General features: G+C 33.2%; 2 protein-coding genes across 2 annotated transcripts; both read left to right on the top strand.

Moving 5' to 3' along the window:
• Positions 1-556: 556 nt before the first annotated feature.
• On the top strand, positions 557-9,953 carry LOC21403125 (kinesin-like protein KIN-14F). Its single transcript, XM_024170454.1, is given in 18 exon segments — positions 557-767; positions 997-1,211; positions 3,903-4,066; positions 4,320-4,463; positions 4,566-4,928; positions 5,100-5,168; positions 5,273-5,500; positions 5,636-5,717; positions 5,853-5,948; positions 6,040-6,219; positions 6,379-6,485; positions 6,757-6,975; positions 7,059-7,279; positions 7,387-7,640; positions 7,722-7,885; positions 7,996-8,181; positions 8,519-9,276; positions 9,780-9,953. Coding segments are annotated over 17 exon segments (3,552 nt in total). The 5' UTR covers positions 557-767; positions 997-1,054; the 3' UTR covers positions 9,940-9,953.
• A 1,439-nt stretch (positions 9,954-11,392) lies between these two features.
• Positions 11,393-13,638, top strand: LOC112092993. The gene is made up of 2 exons (XM_024170460.1): positions 11,393-12,201; positions 13,563-13,638. Exons 1-2 carry the CDS (start codon positions 11,393-11,395, stop codon positions 13,636-13,638), a joined length of 885 nt encoding a protein of 294 aa, XP_024026228.1.
• Positions 13,639-16,810: the final 3,172 nt, after the last annotated feature.

Genomic DNA, 16,810 nt, shown 5'->3' with positions numbered 1-16,810 from the left:
ATGCACAATCGAGTAATTATTTATTTTTCAGCCATCAAATCTATATTAAAATCTATCTGTTTTTTAAATGCAGATCACGAGAAATTCCTTTTGTTTTTAATCAAATGTTAGTTTTTCTTTTTTGACATTAATCAATAGAGAATTATGTGGTAGAGGCAAAAATGAAAAAAATAAATTTTTTTTTTATTTTTTTTTATTTTTACATTTTAGACCGTTGGGTCATAATAAAGAATGTAAAAAAAAATAAAAAAAATTATGCAAGTTTAGATACAAATCACACAATCTAAAACTATGCATTATCAATAAGGTATTTTTCTTTTTCACATCCTACCACGAGATTATTCTCAAACAAGAATGTTATTTTTAGTATTATTAACACTAATAACACACTTAGACTCGACACATGGTGTCTTTGCATTCTTTTTTTAATTTTGAGATGAGACTATGTAGGCAGAGAAACCAACGTTGCAATTTCAGTTTCTTTTAATATTTCTCTTCCTTAAACTCTCTCTCTCTCTCTCTCTCTCTCTCTCCTTCTCTCTCTCTCTCTCTCTGTTTCTGTCTTCTTCTCACACTAGAGCATTTATTGGGCTTCCACTAGATTTTGAATTCTCATTCACTAAACACACGAGAATCTTGCTTCACCTTCTTCTTCCATTTCCGGGGTAAGATCAGATCTGAAGTTTCACTACAAGCTCAAGCTCTAACTACGCCAACTCTTTCTATCTTTCACTCTTTCTTAGAATTTTCATCAAGACCCTTCGAAGGTATAAACTCGAACAACTCCTTCTGAACTTCATTTTGATACGTTGTGTTTAGTATTATGATCATATATACGTCTTAAAAAGAAAATGATTTTTTTTTCTCTCTTTTGATTTCCTAGAAAATGATTCTCCTTGTCTAGTACTTCATTTCAGTGTCAGATTTTAATATGATTCTGGGTTTTTTTTGTCTTGTTCTTCTTCATCTGTTTTTGTTCTTTTCTGTTTCTTGCAGTGTCATACTTTTGAATAGTGACAAAACAAAAACTAAATAAATACATAAAAAAAAAAAAATGCCACAAGAGAGCAATTCAAATTCAATCTTCACATCTCCTTGCAAGAACGTGAGAGGTCTGAAGTCACTAGCCTCTAACAATGAGGCTCCATATTCGTACAACGAAGAGATTATCAATGACTATGAATTGGCTCAAAGAAAAGCAGAAGAAGCAGGTACTTTTCTACTTTTAGTATTACCTAAAACTGCCTGTAAATATACTTTTTAATTTATATATATATATATATATTTTTGCAAACTCTTTAGGGCTATGAAAACAATTTACATTGGAGAAATGAATTAAAGTTATAGCTGCATGTATTTTGTTTGATTTTTTGTTTTTTCTGGGTTCTCTTTCTGATTAGAGAATGCTTTAACTTAAGGTTCTCTTAGGGGAAAAAAATAAGATAAAGTACAGCATATTGTACATGACATAACATAGGGAGCTGAAAATAGTAGTGCCATTCCGTGTCAACGGTGTCAAGTACCATTATTCACGATACGTGAGGCTTATTTGTACCTTTACTCATAATAAATGGCCCCACATCTCAATTTTATATACAGAGATCATGGCGGCCGTGTTTAGAATTAATTTTATTTTTATTTTTTATATTTTTTGAGAAAAAAATAAAAATATTTTTAAAATAGCGTTTGATGTAATAAAGATGAAAAAATTAAAATGAAAATGATTTTTAGTTTAATGTAAAATGAGATTTCATTTCTTATTTTAATTTTCTTCTCTCTCGAGCAGAGAGAAAGAGATTGAGACATTAATGAGTTTTTTTATACTAAAAATAATATCTTGATAAAATTATCAAACACATTTTTAAAATAATTTTTGTCTGAGATTGAAAACATTTTTATTTTCATACAAGAAAATAAAATCATTTTAAAATGAGTTTTAAACGCGTCCCCGTATTTCATTCACTCATGCTGACATGGACCTACCAAAAAGTGGGGCCATGAAAAATCTAATATTAAAATTATACTTTTTTTTTTTGGAAGATGACCTTTAAAATGTTGTAAGACCTACCTCTATTAGTATCTTATTTTTGGTGGAGGGAATAAAGATTACAGCCAATGATAGCTATGAGCGTCTCACCTCACCAACATTCAATTACTTAAAGTGAAAAGGATTATAAGGTGTAGGAATATAGACTAAAAGTGGTTTAAAGAAAGATTGATTCCATGATTGTTAGAATCTTTTTTAGAGTAAAGATAATTTTTCTTAAGCATATTATGGATGTCTAGCACCGCTAATATGGTTATAATTATGTCTACCATTTGTAACACCTTTTTTCTAGGCTATCCAGTACATTGAATAATCATTTTCATTCTATTGTCAATAACTAAAATCAGTTGTATATTTTCTCATTTAAAATGTAAGGTTTGGATTGAGATTCTCATTTAAATGAGTGCCAATTTGAGACGAACTGTATAATAATAATTATTTTTATTTTATTTTCATGAAGTTAGCAACACCTTACTTTGTTTGTTTTTTTTTTTTTTTTTTTGAAATTGTTATCTATATTCATATATTTTTTAATTAAAAGTTTAATAAAATCGAGTCAATTCAAATCAGTATTGTGTGGATCATGTTAGCTATTTAAATAAAGTTTGAGTTGTCGGTCTGTTTAGTTCGCTGATTTGAGTTTTTAATTCGAGTTGAGATGTGACTTTATATAAAAGCTTTTTATTGTAGTAAAAAAGTTAGATGTGACTATTTCTGAGAGCTTTTTACTGTAGCAAAACTCAAATCGGTAAAATGAACGGGGCCTTATTATTTCATAACTCGAATTGCCACCCTAAACTCATTTAATTTTTATTAAAAGACAAATAAATTGAATAGGTTTCCAGCCAGACAAATTTGGCAAGAAACAATGCAAGTCTTAAGACACTTAACACAGTTTGGTAAACCAAACATTTCAACAGAAGCATGGGTTGACAGATAAAAAAACATGTAAAAAACAAGAATCCGGCACTTAATTACTTGTTTCACCTACTCAAAATGCAAGTTATTATCATATTAAGAAGAGAAAGAGAAAATTGGTGAACTCACTCTTTGAATGCATTGTTCTAAGATTTTTATCCCTCTCCTCTTGATTAGTAATTTTTTGATAAATATAGTTCTTTGATTAAAGAGTATTAATTAAGAATAAAAGATAAAAATCTAAAACTCATGTATTTTAAGCGGTACTTGTCTGACGTCTCCTTTGCCCGACGAAATGAGATAGCCCTTTTGAGAAATAAATGCAGCCAAGTAGGAAGTCCATTGACTGAGAAACATTTCCTGCTTTTAGTCCCCAACCAGCCATTGTTGTTACCTAAATGTGACAGGGACCACTTTTTCCTTAATGGGTTCCAAGGGAATGGCATTTAGTATATGTTAAAAAAAAAAAAAAAAAAAAAAAGAAGTCTCAAATTTTGATAAATTTGTTGAAAGAAAAAAAGAAACAAGAAATACCATCATCAAAGAGTAAAAATTCTGACCTGATTACCAGATTAATCACACTCCAATTATTTAAGATCAGAAAGGAAGATTGTAATTATCCAAATTCTAATCATCCAAAATCAAAATTTCCCAGAGTAAAAAATTTTCTAATTAGTCCTTTGGTGAAATGGCCATTCTGTTCTGCTCTGTTTTCCCCTGTTTGCTCTGTCTTTTATTTTAAAACTAATCTGAACTGCTAATTGTATCAACAAAAGTTAAGAAATTTTAAAAGTACTACTTAGTTTTGTTTCTTATAATTCTTTTTGTAAAATGGAGTTACTGATGGACAAAACTATATGGCTAGAATAAAGTGTACTTTTTTTCACTAAGGAATTTAAGTACAGGGTCTAACAGGTTATATTTTGTTTTGTTTCAGCTTCAAGGCGATACCAAGCCGCACAATGGCTGCGTCAGATGGACCAAGGAGCCTCGGAAACGCTTTACAAAGAACCGTCCGAAGAAGAGTTCCGCCTTGCTCTTAGAAATGGCCTCATCCTCTGCAATGTCCTCAACAAAGTTAACCCTGGTGCTGTTTCAAAGGTTAGGACTTCAATCACTCACAACTGTTTCCTACTTTTGTACATAATATGCATGTTCGTAGTGCACGTTCCAATAGCTTAAACTTTTTAGAGAATCCATAAATTAACAAGGTACGACAGCATATGTTCTTAAGTTCAAACCCTTGTAATTGCGCTCAAATTGTCATCATGAATAGCAACTTGCCTCTCTACACTGATTTTTTCAAGTTGGTTTTCTTTTTATTTATCCTTTCCTTTTTGGATTTTTGAAAAAGGTGGTGGAAAATCCGGTAATCGCCATCCAGTCAATAGAGGGGCCGGCACAGTCAGCAATCCAGTACTTTGAGAACATGAGGAACTTCCTTGAGGCTGTCAAAAACATGAAGCTCTTGACATTTGAAGCATCTGATTTGGAAAAGGTTACAACATATCATTCCTTTTTCACCATTTCGTTAACCGTTATCAAACATATTTGTACATGAAACTGGACTCTTGTGAGAGAAATCTTTTGGGATTTACAGGGAGGCTCATCAAGTAAAGTTGTGGACTGCATTCTGTGCCTCAAAGGGTATTATGAATGGAAGCAATCTGGTGGAATAGGGGTGTGGAGATATGGAGGGACAGTGAGGATCACATCGTTTCCGAAAGAGTGCCCGTCCTCTTTTGTTGGGAGTGAGAGTACTGATGAGTCCTTGGATGAATCTGATTCATCACAATATGAGCAGCTCTTGGAGTTTCTCCATCTCTCCAATGAGGTCTCAGTTGAGGAATCAAGAATTGCCAATGTTCTGACCTTCCTTTTCGATCGATTCGGGCTTGGACTTCTGCAGGCTTTTCTTCAAGAGAGTGGTGATGGATTGGATGATTTGCCTTTGAATGCAATGGTAGGTAAGACCCTTACCATTAGTTTTTCGAAAACATATATACTTGAGCTATCCTGGCCCACATAAACTTCAGACATAGAACTAGAATTAGCATCTATGATTTTGGACTAAAGGGTTGTTTTTTTTTTTTTTTGGCTTCTAACTTTTATATATGGGGGATTAATTTTTTAGGTTGTAGATACTTTGCTCAGTAAAGTGGTCAAGGATTTCTCAGCTCTGCTTGTTTCTCAAGGCACTCAGGTACTTACTACATTTGTTCCAGAAGTCTTATGTAACTATATTTCCAATTTTTTGATACATGTAACTAATTAAGTTAACCATGATTCTCTTTTTTTCCTATGCAGCTTGGGATATTTCTGAAGAAACTATTGAAGAGTGACATTGATACTCTATCGAAATCGGAATTTTTAGAGACCATTTCACGATATCTTAGCCAGAGAACTAGTTTGGTGGCGAGAGATTTGGCCACATTCTGTACTTGTGGCGGTAAACGCGAAACTGTTGTCCGACACATAGTGACTCACTCGCCCGAGCATGCACGGATAACTGACATTCATCAAAAACAGCTTCAGGTAAGTCTTACTACACTTAGCATTCATATGGATAGTGCCCCACATTGTTGTTGTACATACTCCATTCTTGTGGTCAATTTAATTTCATCTTCAATTTAATTCTCTTACATATTTCAACATGTTAACTTGTTTTAGGAACTAAAATCATCTTTCCTAGACACAAGAAGGGATGTTAATCTGGTACATTCAAAATGGGAAGAAGACCTCAGAAGGCTTGGTAAGAATCTAATGATTTTATTGCACAGCACAAAAAGCTTCAAGTGGTTGTAATAGAATTTATTTTATTTTTGTAACATATTACAAGGAATAGTTGAAGTTATAAAATTTTTCTTTTTTTGTTTTTTTTTTTTAGTGCATCATGTTAAGAACTTAGAAGTGGCCTCAAGTTCCTACCAGAAAGTTCTAGAAGAAAACCGTTTCCTGTACAATCAAGTCCAAGACCTTAAAGGTGATGAATCTATCTTATATATTTATTATTGAGATTTTGTATGTTACGGAGCTTAATTGTTTTTTTTAATTTTATTTTATGTTTTACACAGGAACTATTAGAGTATATTGTAGAGTAAGACCCTTCTTGAGAGGGCAATCAAATGGTCAGACCACGGTGGATTATATTGGAGAAAATGGAAATATTATGATTGTAAATCCCATGAAGCAAGGAAAAGATTCAAGAAGGATATTTACATTTAACAAAGTCTTTGGAACAAATGTTACACAAGGTATCAATTGATTTTCCAAAGGCTTATACTCTATTTCTCCAATAATTTTGATATCTATATTATGAAACTAACCCTGAATAAATGGATTAGCTTTCTTGTTATAATGTTGTTGATTAGCAATAAAATTTTGACCAAAGTGATTTTCATTGCTATATGCAGAGCAAATATATGTGGATACTCAGCCACTGGTTAGGTCTGTTCTTGATGGTTACAATGTTTGCATATTTGCGTATGGACAAACTGGCTCAGGGAAGACATACACTATGGTAAATTTTTGCCCATTTTAGTCAATAAATGTAATTAATATGTCTTCAAAATATACCTAAAGTTTAACTAGTATCTAATATGTTGCACACTTAAAAAGTTCTCTAATTTGTGGTTGCAAGCATAGCCTAGCGGTAAATCCACTCCTACCACCATCTGAAGTGCGAATTTCAAATCCCGCACCCCAAGTTCATATATATATATATATATACAAATATATATTCCAATTAGCTCGTTAGTTATGTAATAACCACCTTGTTTTTTGCTCTGCAGAGTGGTCCTGATTTGACAACTGAAGAAACATGGGGTGTGAACTACCGCGCTTTAGGAGATCTATTTCAAATATCAAAGGAAAGGGTGCAAATTGTAAGATATGAAGTTGCCGTACAGATGATTGAAATATATAATGAGCAAGTGAGGGACTTATTAGTCAATGATGGCTCCAACAGGAGATATCCTTTTAAAGAGCTAATTATCATGGTTGTTTTATTTATAACATGATGAACTTATTGGGCACGATCCGTGTCCTGCATCACAACTCACATGAGGAGGTTCCACTGGACGCCATAAACAACCTTTATCGTTTTTTTTCCCTTTTAAAATACCTTTGGTATCTTTAACTACTTTGAACATTAGATATAAGAAATAACTCTCAGTTGAATGGCCTCAATGTACCTGATGCATGTCTAGTGCCAGTGACTTGCACTGAAGATGTTCTTGAATTGATGAAAATTGGCCAAAGGAATCGCGCGGTAGGAGCGACTGCTTTGAACGAGCGGAGCAGTCGTTCTCATAGGTAAAAAAGTTGTTCATTTTAGTGTTTTTTACTTGACATTTAAGTTCTTCCTAGTTGGTAAATGCTATTTTTTAGTGACACTTTGGACTTGTCTATTCTATTTAAAGTGTCTTAACAGTTCATGTCCAAGGAAAAGAGTTGGTTTCGGGGACTATTCTAAGAGGTTGCCTCCATCTAGTGGACTTGGCTGGGAGTGAGAGAGTGGACAAATCCGAGGCAGTCGGTGAGAGATTAAAGGAAGCGCAATACATAAACCGATCGCTCTCAGCGCTCGGAGATGTCATATCTGCACTTGCACAGAAGAGTACACATATTCCTTACAGAAATAGCAAACTCACTCAAGTGTTACAAGACTCACTCGGTAAAATATAGAAGAACTTTGTTCTATGATAACATTACTACAGATTTCTATATATCTTAACATTTTTCATGTGATGACTAGGTGGGCATGCCAAGACCTTGATGTTTGTACACATAAATCCTGAAGTTAATGCTTTTGGAGAGACAATTAGCACACTCAAGTTTGCAGAGAGGGCTTCCTGCATAGAGCTAGGGGCAGCAAAATCTAACAAAGAAGCCGGCGAAATTCGAGAGCTAAAAGATGAGGTAGAAATCTAATCCTTGTCACTTCTTCATGAAATTCTACTTCTAACTTGTGTATACATATTTTTTTTTCTTGTGATAATAAGTTATTGACTGAACTTGTATTGATGTAGATATCAAATCTCAAACTGGCACTAGAGAAAAAAGAAGCTGAACTAGAACAACACAAAGGCGGAACTATGAAAAGTGCCATGGATTCTCAAAAAATGAGGGCCGTTTCACCTTATCGTTTTCCGAGAAATGGTCTCAACACCTGTATGAGGGCTGAAACCTCTCAAGAAGATCCTAAGATCTCCGAGGTAAGTCAAAGGATAGGATTCTATTTCCTGTTTAATCATATTAACTACGAATAATCCTAGGGGTCCCAACTATTATCTCAACTTTTTAATACCAACTTACGTGGCATTTAGTTTAAAAAAAATTAGATACCACTTAGGTCGCACAGAGCTCGGTGAAGGCAAAATTTCTGTAAAATTCAAATCATGTTTTCATATATTATTCAATAATAGAAACATATAATTATGTCTCAACTCAATTAGACGTTATATTTCCTTTCATAAAGTCGGGATTATAGTTGGGACCCCTAGCATTTTTCATTAAACACTGACGTACTAAAACATCACAATATCAAAACAGGCTAGAAGTTGCTCTTCTGGGAAGCAAAGAAGGTCAAGGTTCCCCATGGGATTGGCAGAGAAAGAAACTGTACCGAAATTGCCTTTCTTGACCGAAGAAAGATTAGCCATCTCTAGAAACCTTAGATCACCTTCTCCTCCAATTAGAAGATCAACATCCACAGAAAGAGGGAGTGTCATGAGAAGCAAAGCCAAACCCGAGACAATCGAAAACCAACCGATTTCAAGAGTGCCATTTCCAGCTAGAGTTCCCACCACCAAATTACTTGCCACAACACAAGTGAACTCATCAAATGATACCAACTCAAGAATTCAAGTTAATAATATTACTACAAGGCCAAACAATACTCCACATGAATCAACAAGGCAGGACTACATTTCTGAGGCGCTAAATTCCATCCAAAAATTGAGTTTCAAGAAAGCTCAACAAGAACAACATGAAGATGATCAATTCAAACAAGCACTAAATATAAGACAAGGTGGTATAAGGAAAGCCAAGCCTGAGAGTACTACTACTATTAAGGCTAAGGCAAAGCAGCAATATCAGGTGCCATCAAGATTGCATAAGAATGAGGCCGTGATGACGACATTGCTCGCGGACTTGGATTTCGGTGAACAGATGGAGGAGGCTAGCAAGAGTGACTATTCTGAGCCAGAAAATGAGCATGTTCATCTTGGTTCACCAATGCATAGTGCTTTGGAGATGAAAAAGGCAAGGAAGAACTTCTTCTCAAGGAACTCACAAAACCATGAACCGAGGTAAAATAAAGTTCTGATTAATCTTATTCATAATTGTTTTTTTTTTCAATTTTATGTCAATTTTTATTCATAATCTCATTCATAATTGGTTTGCTATACATTTGATTTGTTAAAGTAAATAAATAATCTTTACTTAAATATTTACTCGCATTTCTTTTGAAAACAGGTCCAAAATTTTGGCCATTCATGCAAATGAGACTAAAAATTTCGAATGAACTCACAAGATCATCACTTCTTATTAAAAACTATCATTATAGTTTCTTTTTTATACTCTTATATCCATTTTTTGTAGGATAAATCAATGATTTACCTGACTAGTTAATAAGAGTAGAGTAGTGATTTACTTGAGTAAATCAATGATTTACCAATTGGTTCAAAACGGGAACTAAGTAAAAAATAATTATAAAAAAAAGGAGAATTTACTTTAAAAGAGGCCTGAAATTTTGACCAATTATGAAAATATCCCTACTAAGATATTATGTTAAAAAAATCTATCTATGCAGAGGACTAGTGCCTGCAATGGAGCCCCTAATGGCTGGAAAACTAGAAAACAAGCAGCCAAATGGAGCATTTCGGAATCCGAAGGAAGCAAACAACGTAACCATGCAGGAATTTCGGAGAAGCCGATCTACCCCTCGTGGAAAATTTTTCATGTTACCTTGAGGAACTTATCTATAACACAGTGGATTCCAAATGCATTTGATTTCTCATTCATTTCTGTATAGTAAATTATAATGCTTGTTCTCAGAGCTGCATGTTTTTTTTTCTTTTTTTTTTTTCCTTTTTTAATGTGAATTATGAGGATTTTTAAGAGAGGTGTCGTTTCTGTTATACATATATAGGAAATTTTATCTTTTAAATTACCTATGTATTTTCTTGTACCACTCTTTTTGTAAAGAACAAAAATACTAAATACAGTACTTGTGTTTATGGGTTCTTCTTGGGCTATTTTTTATTTATTTACTTTTTATTGTTATAGATAACTTCAGTAACAAAGTTTACATAAAAAGACACTATATTTGTCCATGCCTTAACCTTTATAGAACTGATAATGCTAAGAATCCCAAGTTATTTATTAAAGTTTTTGTATCAAATAATCTGACGATTTTCTATTTGTAACTTTCTGTAAGTAGATTCACTAGAAATTGAAAATATATTTGCCATGCCCATTACTTGGCACATAAACTTTTGTAGATTACTTGAAACCATTATTTTCTTTATATATATGAAAACCATTAAATTTATTCTTCCATGCTGAACATCTCCAAGCTGCATGATACTTTTATTATATGGAATCAAAGGATGTTATTGAAGGTTTTGGCAAAAGTAATTGGAGAATTCTATGTATTTTCATTAAGCATAAAAATTCCATGATGATAAAGTTATAAGGAATGAAAGAGATTTTGTACTATATTATACCAATTTGTTTTATCTTTGATCAATTACCTCCAATTTTTTTTTTATTTAATTCAAAGAAGTCATATATACTGAGAGTTGTAGATAATTTGCTTGCAAGTTCAAAAAGTTGAGAATTGTCAAAGTTGTACTGAAAAGGGTAAAAAAAAAAAAGTGACTAATTAGAGAAAAAGTATTTTATTTTATTTTTTTAAGTTGACTATTGACTAAAATAGTAAGATTTAGTCTCAAATAAAGCAAGGTCATTCTAGTTGCCAACCAACTAGCAGGCCTTTTTAGCTTTACAAAGTCAGAAACAATGAACTATTTATAGGAAAGAAAAAGAAATAAAGGAAAATTTCTGTTTTGACACCAGATTTACAGCCTATCATGAGACATAAAATCCTCAAAGTAGATTTTTTGTGTTCCTCCAAAGGCTTATTATCCTGACTTTTACTCTCTTTTTTTTCCTTCTGATTTCAACCTGTAATTTTTGTCCCCCACAAAAAGGGACTTTAGTTTCTGCATATTTACCTTTTGGCTCTCATTATTCATGTCTTTCGGGTATCAAATTTATTGATTTAGTTTAAAAAAAATGTAAAGCCCTCCAAAGATGTGAAACAAATGGTCATAACAATGTCAGAAATACTACCTTCTGAGAATGTGTTAAGAGACTTATTTTCAGGAAAATGCACATCATAAATCTGGCCCTCAGAGTGATATGATCACCTGTTTTTATCAAGCCAAACTAGGAGAAATATTCTGCAATGTTTCGGTGACATGGTGCAAAAGCCTCACAAGTTATTCCCTCACCATCAAAGTGGACAAGAAAGCCTCTAAGGAAAACCATTACACATGCAAGATTGATTTGAAAAATAACCAATTTTGGGGCAAGAAAGGCCTCAAGTCCTTTGCCGCGGATGGAGAGCGCGTCGACCTTTTTTGGGACTTTCGGTTGGTGAAATTCTCAAGCTCTCCTGAGCCATGCTCAGATTACTATGTTGCCTTGGTGTGCAAGGAAGAGATGGTTTTATTGCTAGGCGATTTGGAGGATGTTGCCTGTAAGAGAACAAGGGCAAGACCATCCTTGGAAGGAGCTACCTTGTTGCACAAGAAAGAGAATGTGTGTGGGAAAAATCTTTTTTGCACTAATGCCATGTTGAATGCCGGGAAGAAAGAGAATGAAATTGTCATTGAGAACTCCTTGTTGGGGCCTGGTGATCCCGAGATGTGGATAAGCGTGGAAGGGGCGGTGGCGATTCGGGTTATGAACTTGAATTGGAGATTTAGAGGGAATGAGACTTTGATGGCGAACAATGTGCCAATTCAAATCTTCTGGGATGTTCATGATTGGTTATTCACCAGCCCTGGCTCAGGCCATGGCTTGTTTATTTTCAAACTTGGCTCACCGGATTCGACAAATACCGATTTCTATGCACGAAATTGTAGTGAAGTACGCTATAATGATAGCAAATATGATAATGACTCGCCCCAAGGCAGTTTATCAACAAATGAGTATTGCCATTATCTGTATGCTTGGAAGATTGAGTAAAGATCAATTTAGCTATTGTTATTTTATTGTTATTCTTTTTTTTTTTTTGTTATTATATATTATTAATGAAGGACTCTCCCATATATTGTTGTCGGTGTGGAAAAGTAAACTTTACTGACAAAATATAGGTTCTCGGCCAAACCGCACTAAACTTTACTGACAAAACCGCTGGCTTTTAAAAATAACCAAAATCGTCAATTACTCGTTTTGGTTTCAATCCAAAACACTAAACTCTTGGTTTGATTTGAGATCTTGAAACCGCATTCCAACTATCTAGCCGAAAATTCATTTAAAATTTTTAAAATTTAGAATGAAGAATTTGAACTCTACGGACTTAGACGTGAATTTACCGCTATACTATAATTGGAGCACATATATATTTTTTATTATTAATTAATGTGGATGATGCACCATGCTTAACTAATGAGTGATTACACTAAACAAGCGAATGTTTATGGAAGGCTTGACGTTAATGGTGGAGATAACTTGGAGCCTCCATAAAGCTCAGTTTTATGATAACTTCTATTTCATTTTTATTTTGTATTGTTACATGATAACCTCCGTTTAAAGTAATTGATTCAAAATTTATATTATTGAATTCTAATATTTGAATATAAATTTAATGGACGAGAATCTTGACCACATTTCTTTGATTTTATTGATAGCGATATGACAACTTAGAATTTTAGTAAGTTTTTGAAGAATCTTAAACCGCAGTTTTAAATTGTCCAAAATCAAAACTGCTAAGTTTTAAACTGCATCAAACTATTGAATTTAATTCTAGTTTGGTTTAGAATTTCTCAAACCATAAAATGGCGGTTTAGATAGAATAATGTTTCAAATTGCACTTGACGGCAGCGCTTTAACTCATGTCGAAGTTGATATTATCCATTGATATTTCTATAAATTCATCAAACCCCACATATTTATATTTATACTGATATTTTCATCGTGAAATCCCTTCCTAAGTTCGGGTATCAAGACTCGCAATGGAAAAACAGCTTGACTTGTTACGATTCATTCAAAACAAGTTGAGTCATTATAGAAGGCTTCGTTTACTATGATGATTTAAATTAGGGTGACTCAAGTTTTGATTTTGACACCAGAACCATGATTCATAATTTTAGGTTTAAATCATGATTCTAAAATTAGAACCAGATAAGGAGTTTGACTCACCCAAAACCAATAGGGGTGGTTTTAAAATCAAGGTGATTCTGGTTTAAAACATCACATCAGGATTCAAATCTTGAATCAGAACTATCTAAACCAAACTTAATTCTAGGTGAGTCAAATCAAAACCACTCTTTACTTTTTGCAAACGAATACTGGTTTGAACTAGAATTATGGTTCCGAGTTCTAGAATCTATATACCAAAGGTGCTAGAAAAGATTCAAAATATATTTAGGTGCTTGTAATAATACATATATAATAAATGTAATACATTTTTAGCAAATTCATTGAGGTTTTTCAATGTTAATATTCACTTAATTTTGTGGTGGCTTTTTCAAAAACATTTCAAACCACTATCAATGATTCGATGAATGTTTTACAAGTCATTTCCTAATGCTCACAGCCTTGCTCAACTCGAATGGAAAGACAGTGTTAGGTACAAACTCCGATGAAAAGGTTTTACTACGAGAGCGGACATAAGAAGACCACCCGGACATAAGAAGAGGCTACAAGCTTAACAATGTTCAAGACTTGTATAATGATCCATTCGAAACAAGTTGAGCCATTATAGAAAAGATTCGGAAGATATTTAAGTGCTTTTAATAATAAATGTATAATGTTAATACATTTTTAGTAAATTCCATAAGGTTTTTCAATCTTAATAGTCACTTAGTTTTGTGGTGGTTTTTTCAAAAACATTTCGGACAACTATATGAAGTATTTGATGACTGTTTTACAAGTGGATTCCCAATGCTCTTCTTTTCTGAAGTGTACGATGTTGTGTGCAAATGCTGTAGAGAGATGAGTTCTTAAAGGCAAGTATATATCGGGTTTTAAAGAAAATTAAATAATTTATAGAAATTAATAAAATTAAATTTTTATCACGTTATATCATTAAATTTCTATATTTGATGGGTAACCATTACGGAGTAACTATTAAAAATTCGTCCACACACATCAACTGTCTAGTATGCAATTAAAAAAAAAAATTTTGAGGATGCGATTGTAACACCCATTTTTCTAAACCGATAAAATTCTTAGAAGTAGATGTTAGGAGTTAACTTGAATAATGTTATGGTATTATATATAGTTAATTCTAACATTACATTGAGTTATATTTTACAGGTGAACGCGACGAGGACTCGAAGTGCTAAGAACAAGTTTATGCCATGTTATAGAAATTATATATATATACGAATTTACACCCTAATGACAGCCACCCTTAGCTGTTAAGGGGTCATTTAATCATAGGATTAAACCCTAATCAATCCTAAATCAATCACATTAATTTTTTTTACATATTAAAGAGTCATTCAATTCCCCTTCTCTTCCTCCTTATTTCTCACGCTCAAAAGAAAAAAAAAATCAGAAAAAGCCTCCAACACCGGCCACAAACCTCACCTCTTGATTCTTTTTGGATTCTTCAATCATTAGAGGCAAAATAAAGATTGTCGAGGTATGATTCTTTCTTGTTGTTTAGTTTGTATGTCTATGAGAGTTTGGATGATTTTACTTTGGGTTTGATTATCATGGTTTGAGAGAATGATGGAGGATATTTATTGGTTGATGATTGAGGGAGGATATATGTATTTAGGTGATGTTTAATGTCCATGGCGGCAGGTGTTTATTTTGGATTGGAATGCATGATCCGGTTATTGTTTTGGGTGTTTTGGTGTTTTCATAATTTGATAAATTCTAGAGAGGCATGTTAGGAATTATGTTATTTTCTTATATTGTTGTTTTCTTTTTATGTTATAAATTGTGATTTCATAGAAACATGAGTTAACATATTGTTTTTGAATTCGAGTTGCAAGATATGTAAATTTTGATGGTCATATTGATGTTTCTAGTTCGCTTTGCCATGAGAATTTTTATAGAATGTGTAATTAGAATAGTATTTTGGTATTTTCGGAGTTTACTGTGCTAGAATTTTCCAGCTAATATCATCTGAGTTTAAAATAGTTTTTGAGAGAGCAAACGAACTTCGTTTTTAGTAAATTAGATACCGTTGGAAAGCTCTAGATGTCTACTTTAATTTAAAATTAGTTTCAGGTCATTTGGAGTTCTATGTGAATTGTTATGAGTTTTTAAAGGATTAAAGGTCAGGCTGCCAGTTCTTGTAAAGTTTTGTGTTTTTGTGTAATCAGTGGACTTTTATGTCTTGATGTTAATGAATGGTGAGAATGGAATATTAAATGTTGTTTTAACGTGATTAATGTATTTGATGAGATATTAAGGCTTTTTAGTAATCTTATTTATGATTTATCGCATGAACGGTTCTAGAGGCGAGCACCCGAGGACCTCATTCGTCGCGTCACCGTTGCGAAATTTAAAAAGGTTAAGTAAGGCGCTTAAGTAAGTACATTCTCACCTGCAACATGAATTGAAGAATTGAGAAGTATATGATTTTGATGTTTATGATGATGTTATAACACCTTTAATATTTCTCATATGACGATGTTTTGAAGAAAAATGTATATATGTATTTTTATGTTTTTAAATGGTGTTGTACACCCTTGATGGTGACCGGTGAGCGGTCTTATTATCACGGTTGGTATAGGATTTGCTACCTTATGCTTTCTGTGGCTAGCGCGCTATGATGGTACAACGTCGGGCCCAATATATGATGGATTTTAAAGTCTAAACATGTTCAGAAATAATTATTCTCATGATGGTGTTTATTGTTGATAAATAAAAATGTTCATTTATGTAGCGACCCTCTTTTGAGGCCGCCACTGTAACTAATTTTTTAATTTGTACTTACTGAAATTTCTTAAAATTTACGGAACATTTTTTTTTTTTTAAAGGTCTTATAATAAACATAAGATACAAAATTACTTTCTTAATTAAAATATTTAAACCTTAACATATCTGTTTCAGAATCATAATTAACAAAACTATTTATAACATAAAGCTGATTGCGGAAATATTTACGAGTGGTATCCATTCGTTCGTCCACTCGCCATCAGTCTATCAGGCATTATATGCCGGTTGCTTACCTACAGTATAAACATTCTATAATGAGCTTTCGCTCAGCAAGTAGGAACTATCTCTCGCAAAATAACTGTAAGTTCACATGAATAAATATGCATGAGCCAATTATGCTTAATTATATTGTCTTATCAGAATCTTATTATCTTATCTTATCTTTCTTACTGATGGGCCCGAGTGCTCGTACCACTTGCGCGCAATCATCGGGACGTGAGGGTTTGCAAGGTCCCCCATGACACCGTGATTATAACTTGAATGCCTCCCTTGAGTCGGAGATCATTATTATTATTTTTTTTTTCTCCCTTGTGGAGCTTGAGTTACCTCCCTTGTGGAGGCTGGTACGGCACTCAACTGAGATTACTCTTATAAGTTCCTCTTGACTTATTAAGGTGTATGCAATATGACCTAGCATAGCATACTATATCA

This window comes from Morus notabilis, unplaced genomic scaffold (assembly GCF_000414095.1).
Source record: "Morus notabilis unplaced genomic scaffold, ASM41409v2 Scaffold1333, whole genome shotgun sequence".
NCBI classification, from domain to species: domain Eukaryota; kingdom Viridiplantae; phylum Streptophyta; class Magnoliopsida; order Rosales; family Moraceae; genus Morus; species Morus notabilis.
Note: the sequence above shows the minus strand (reverse complement) of the source record. Positions and strands in the feature narration are given on the sequence as shown.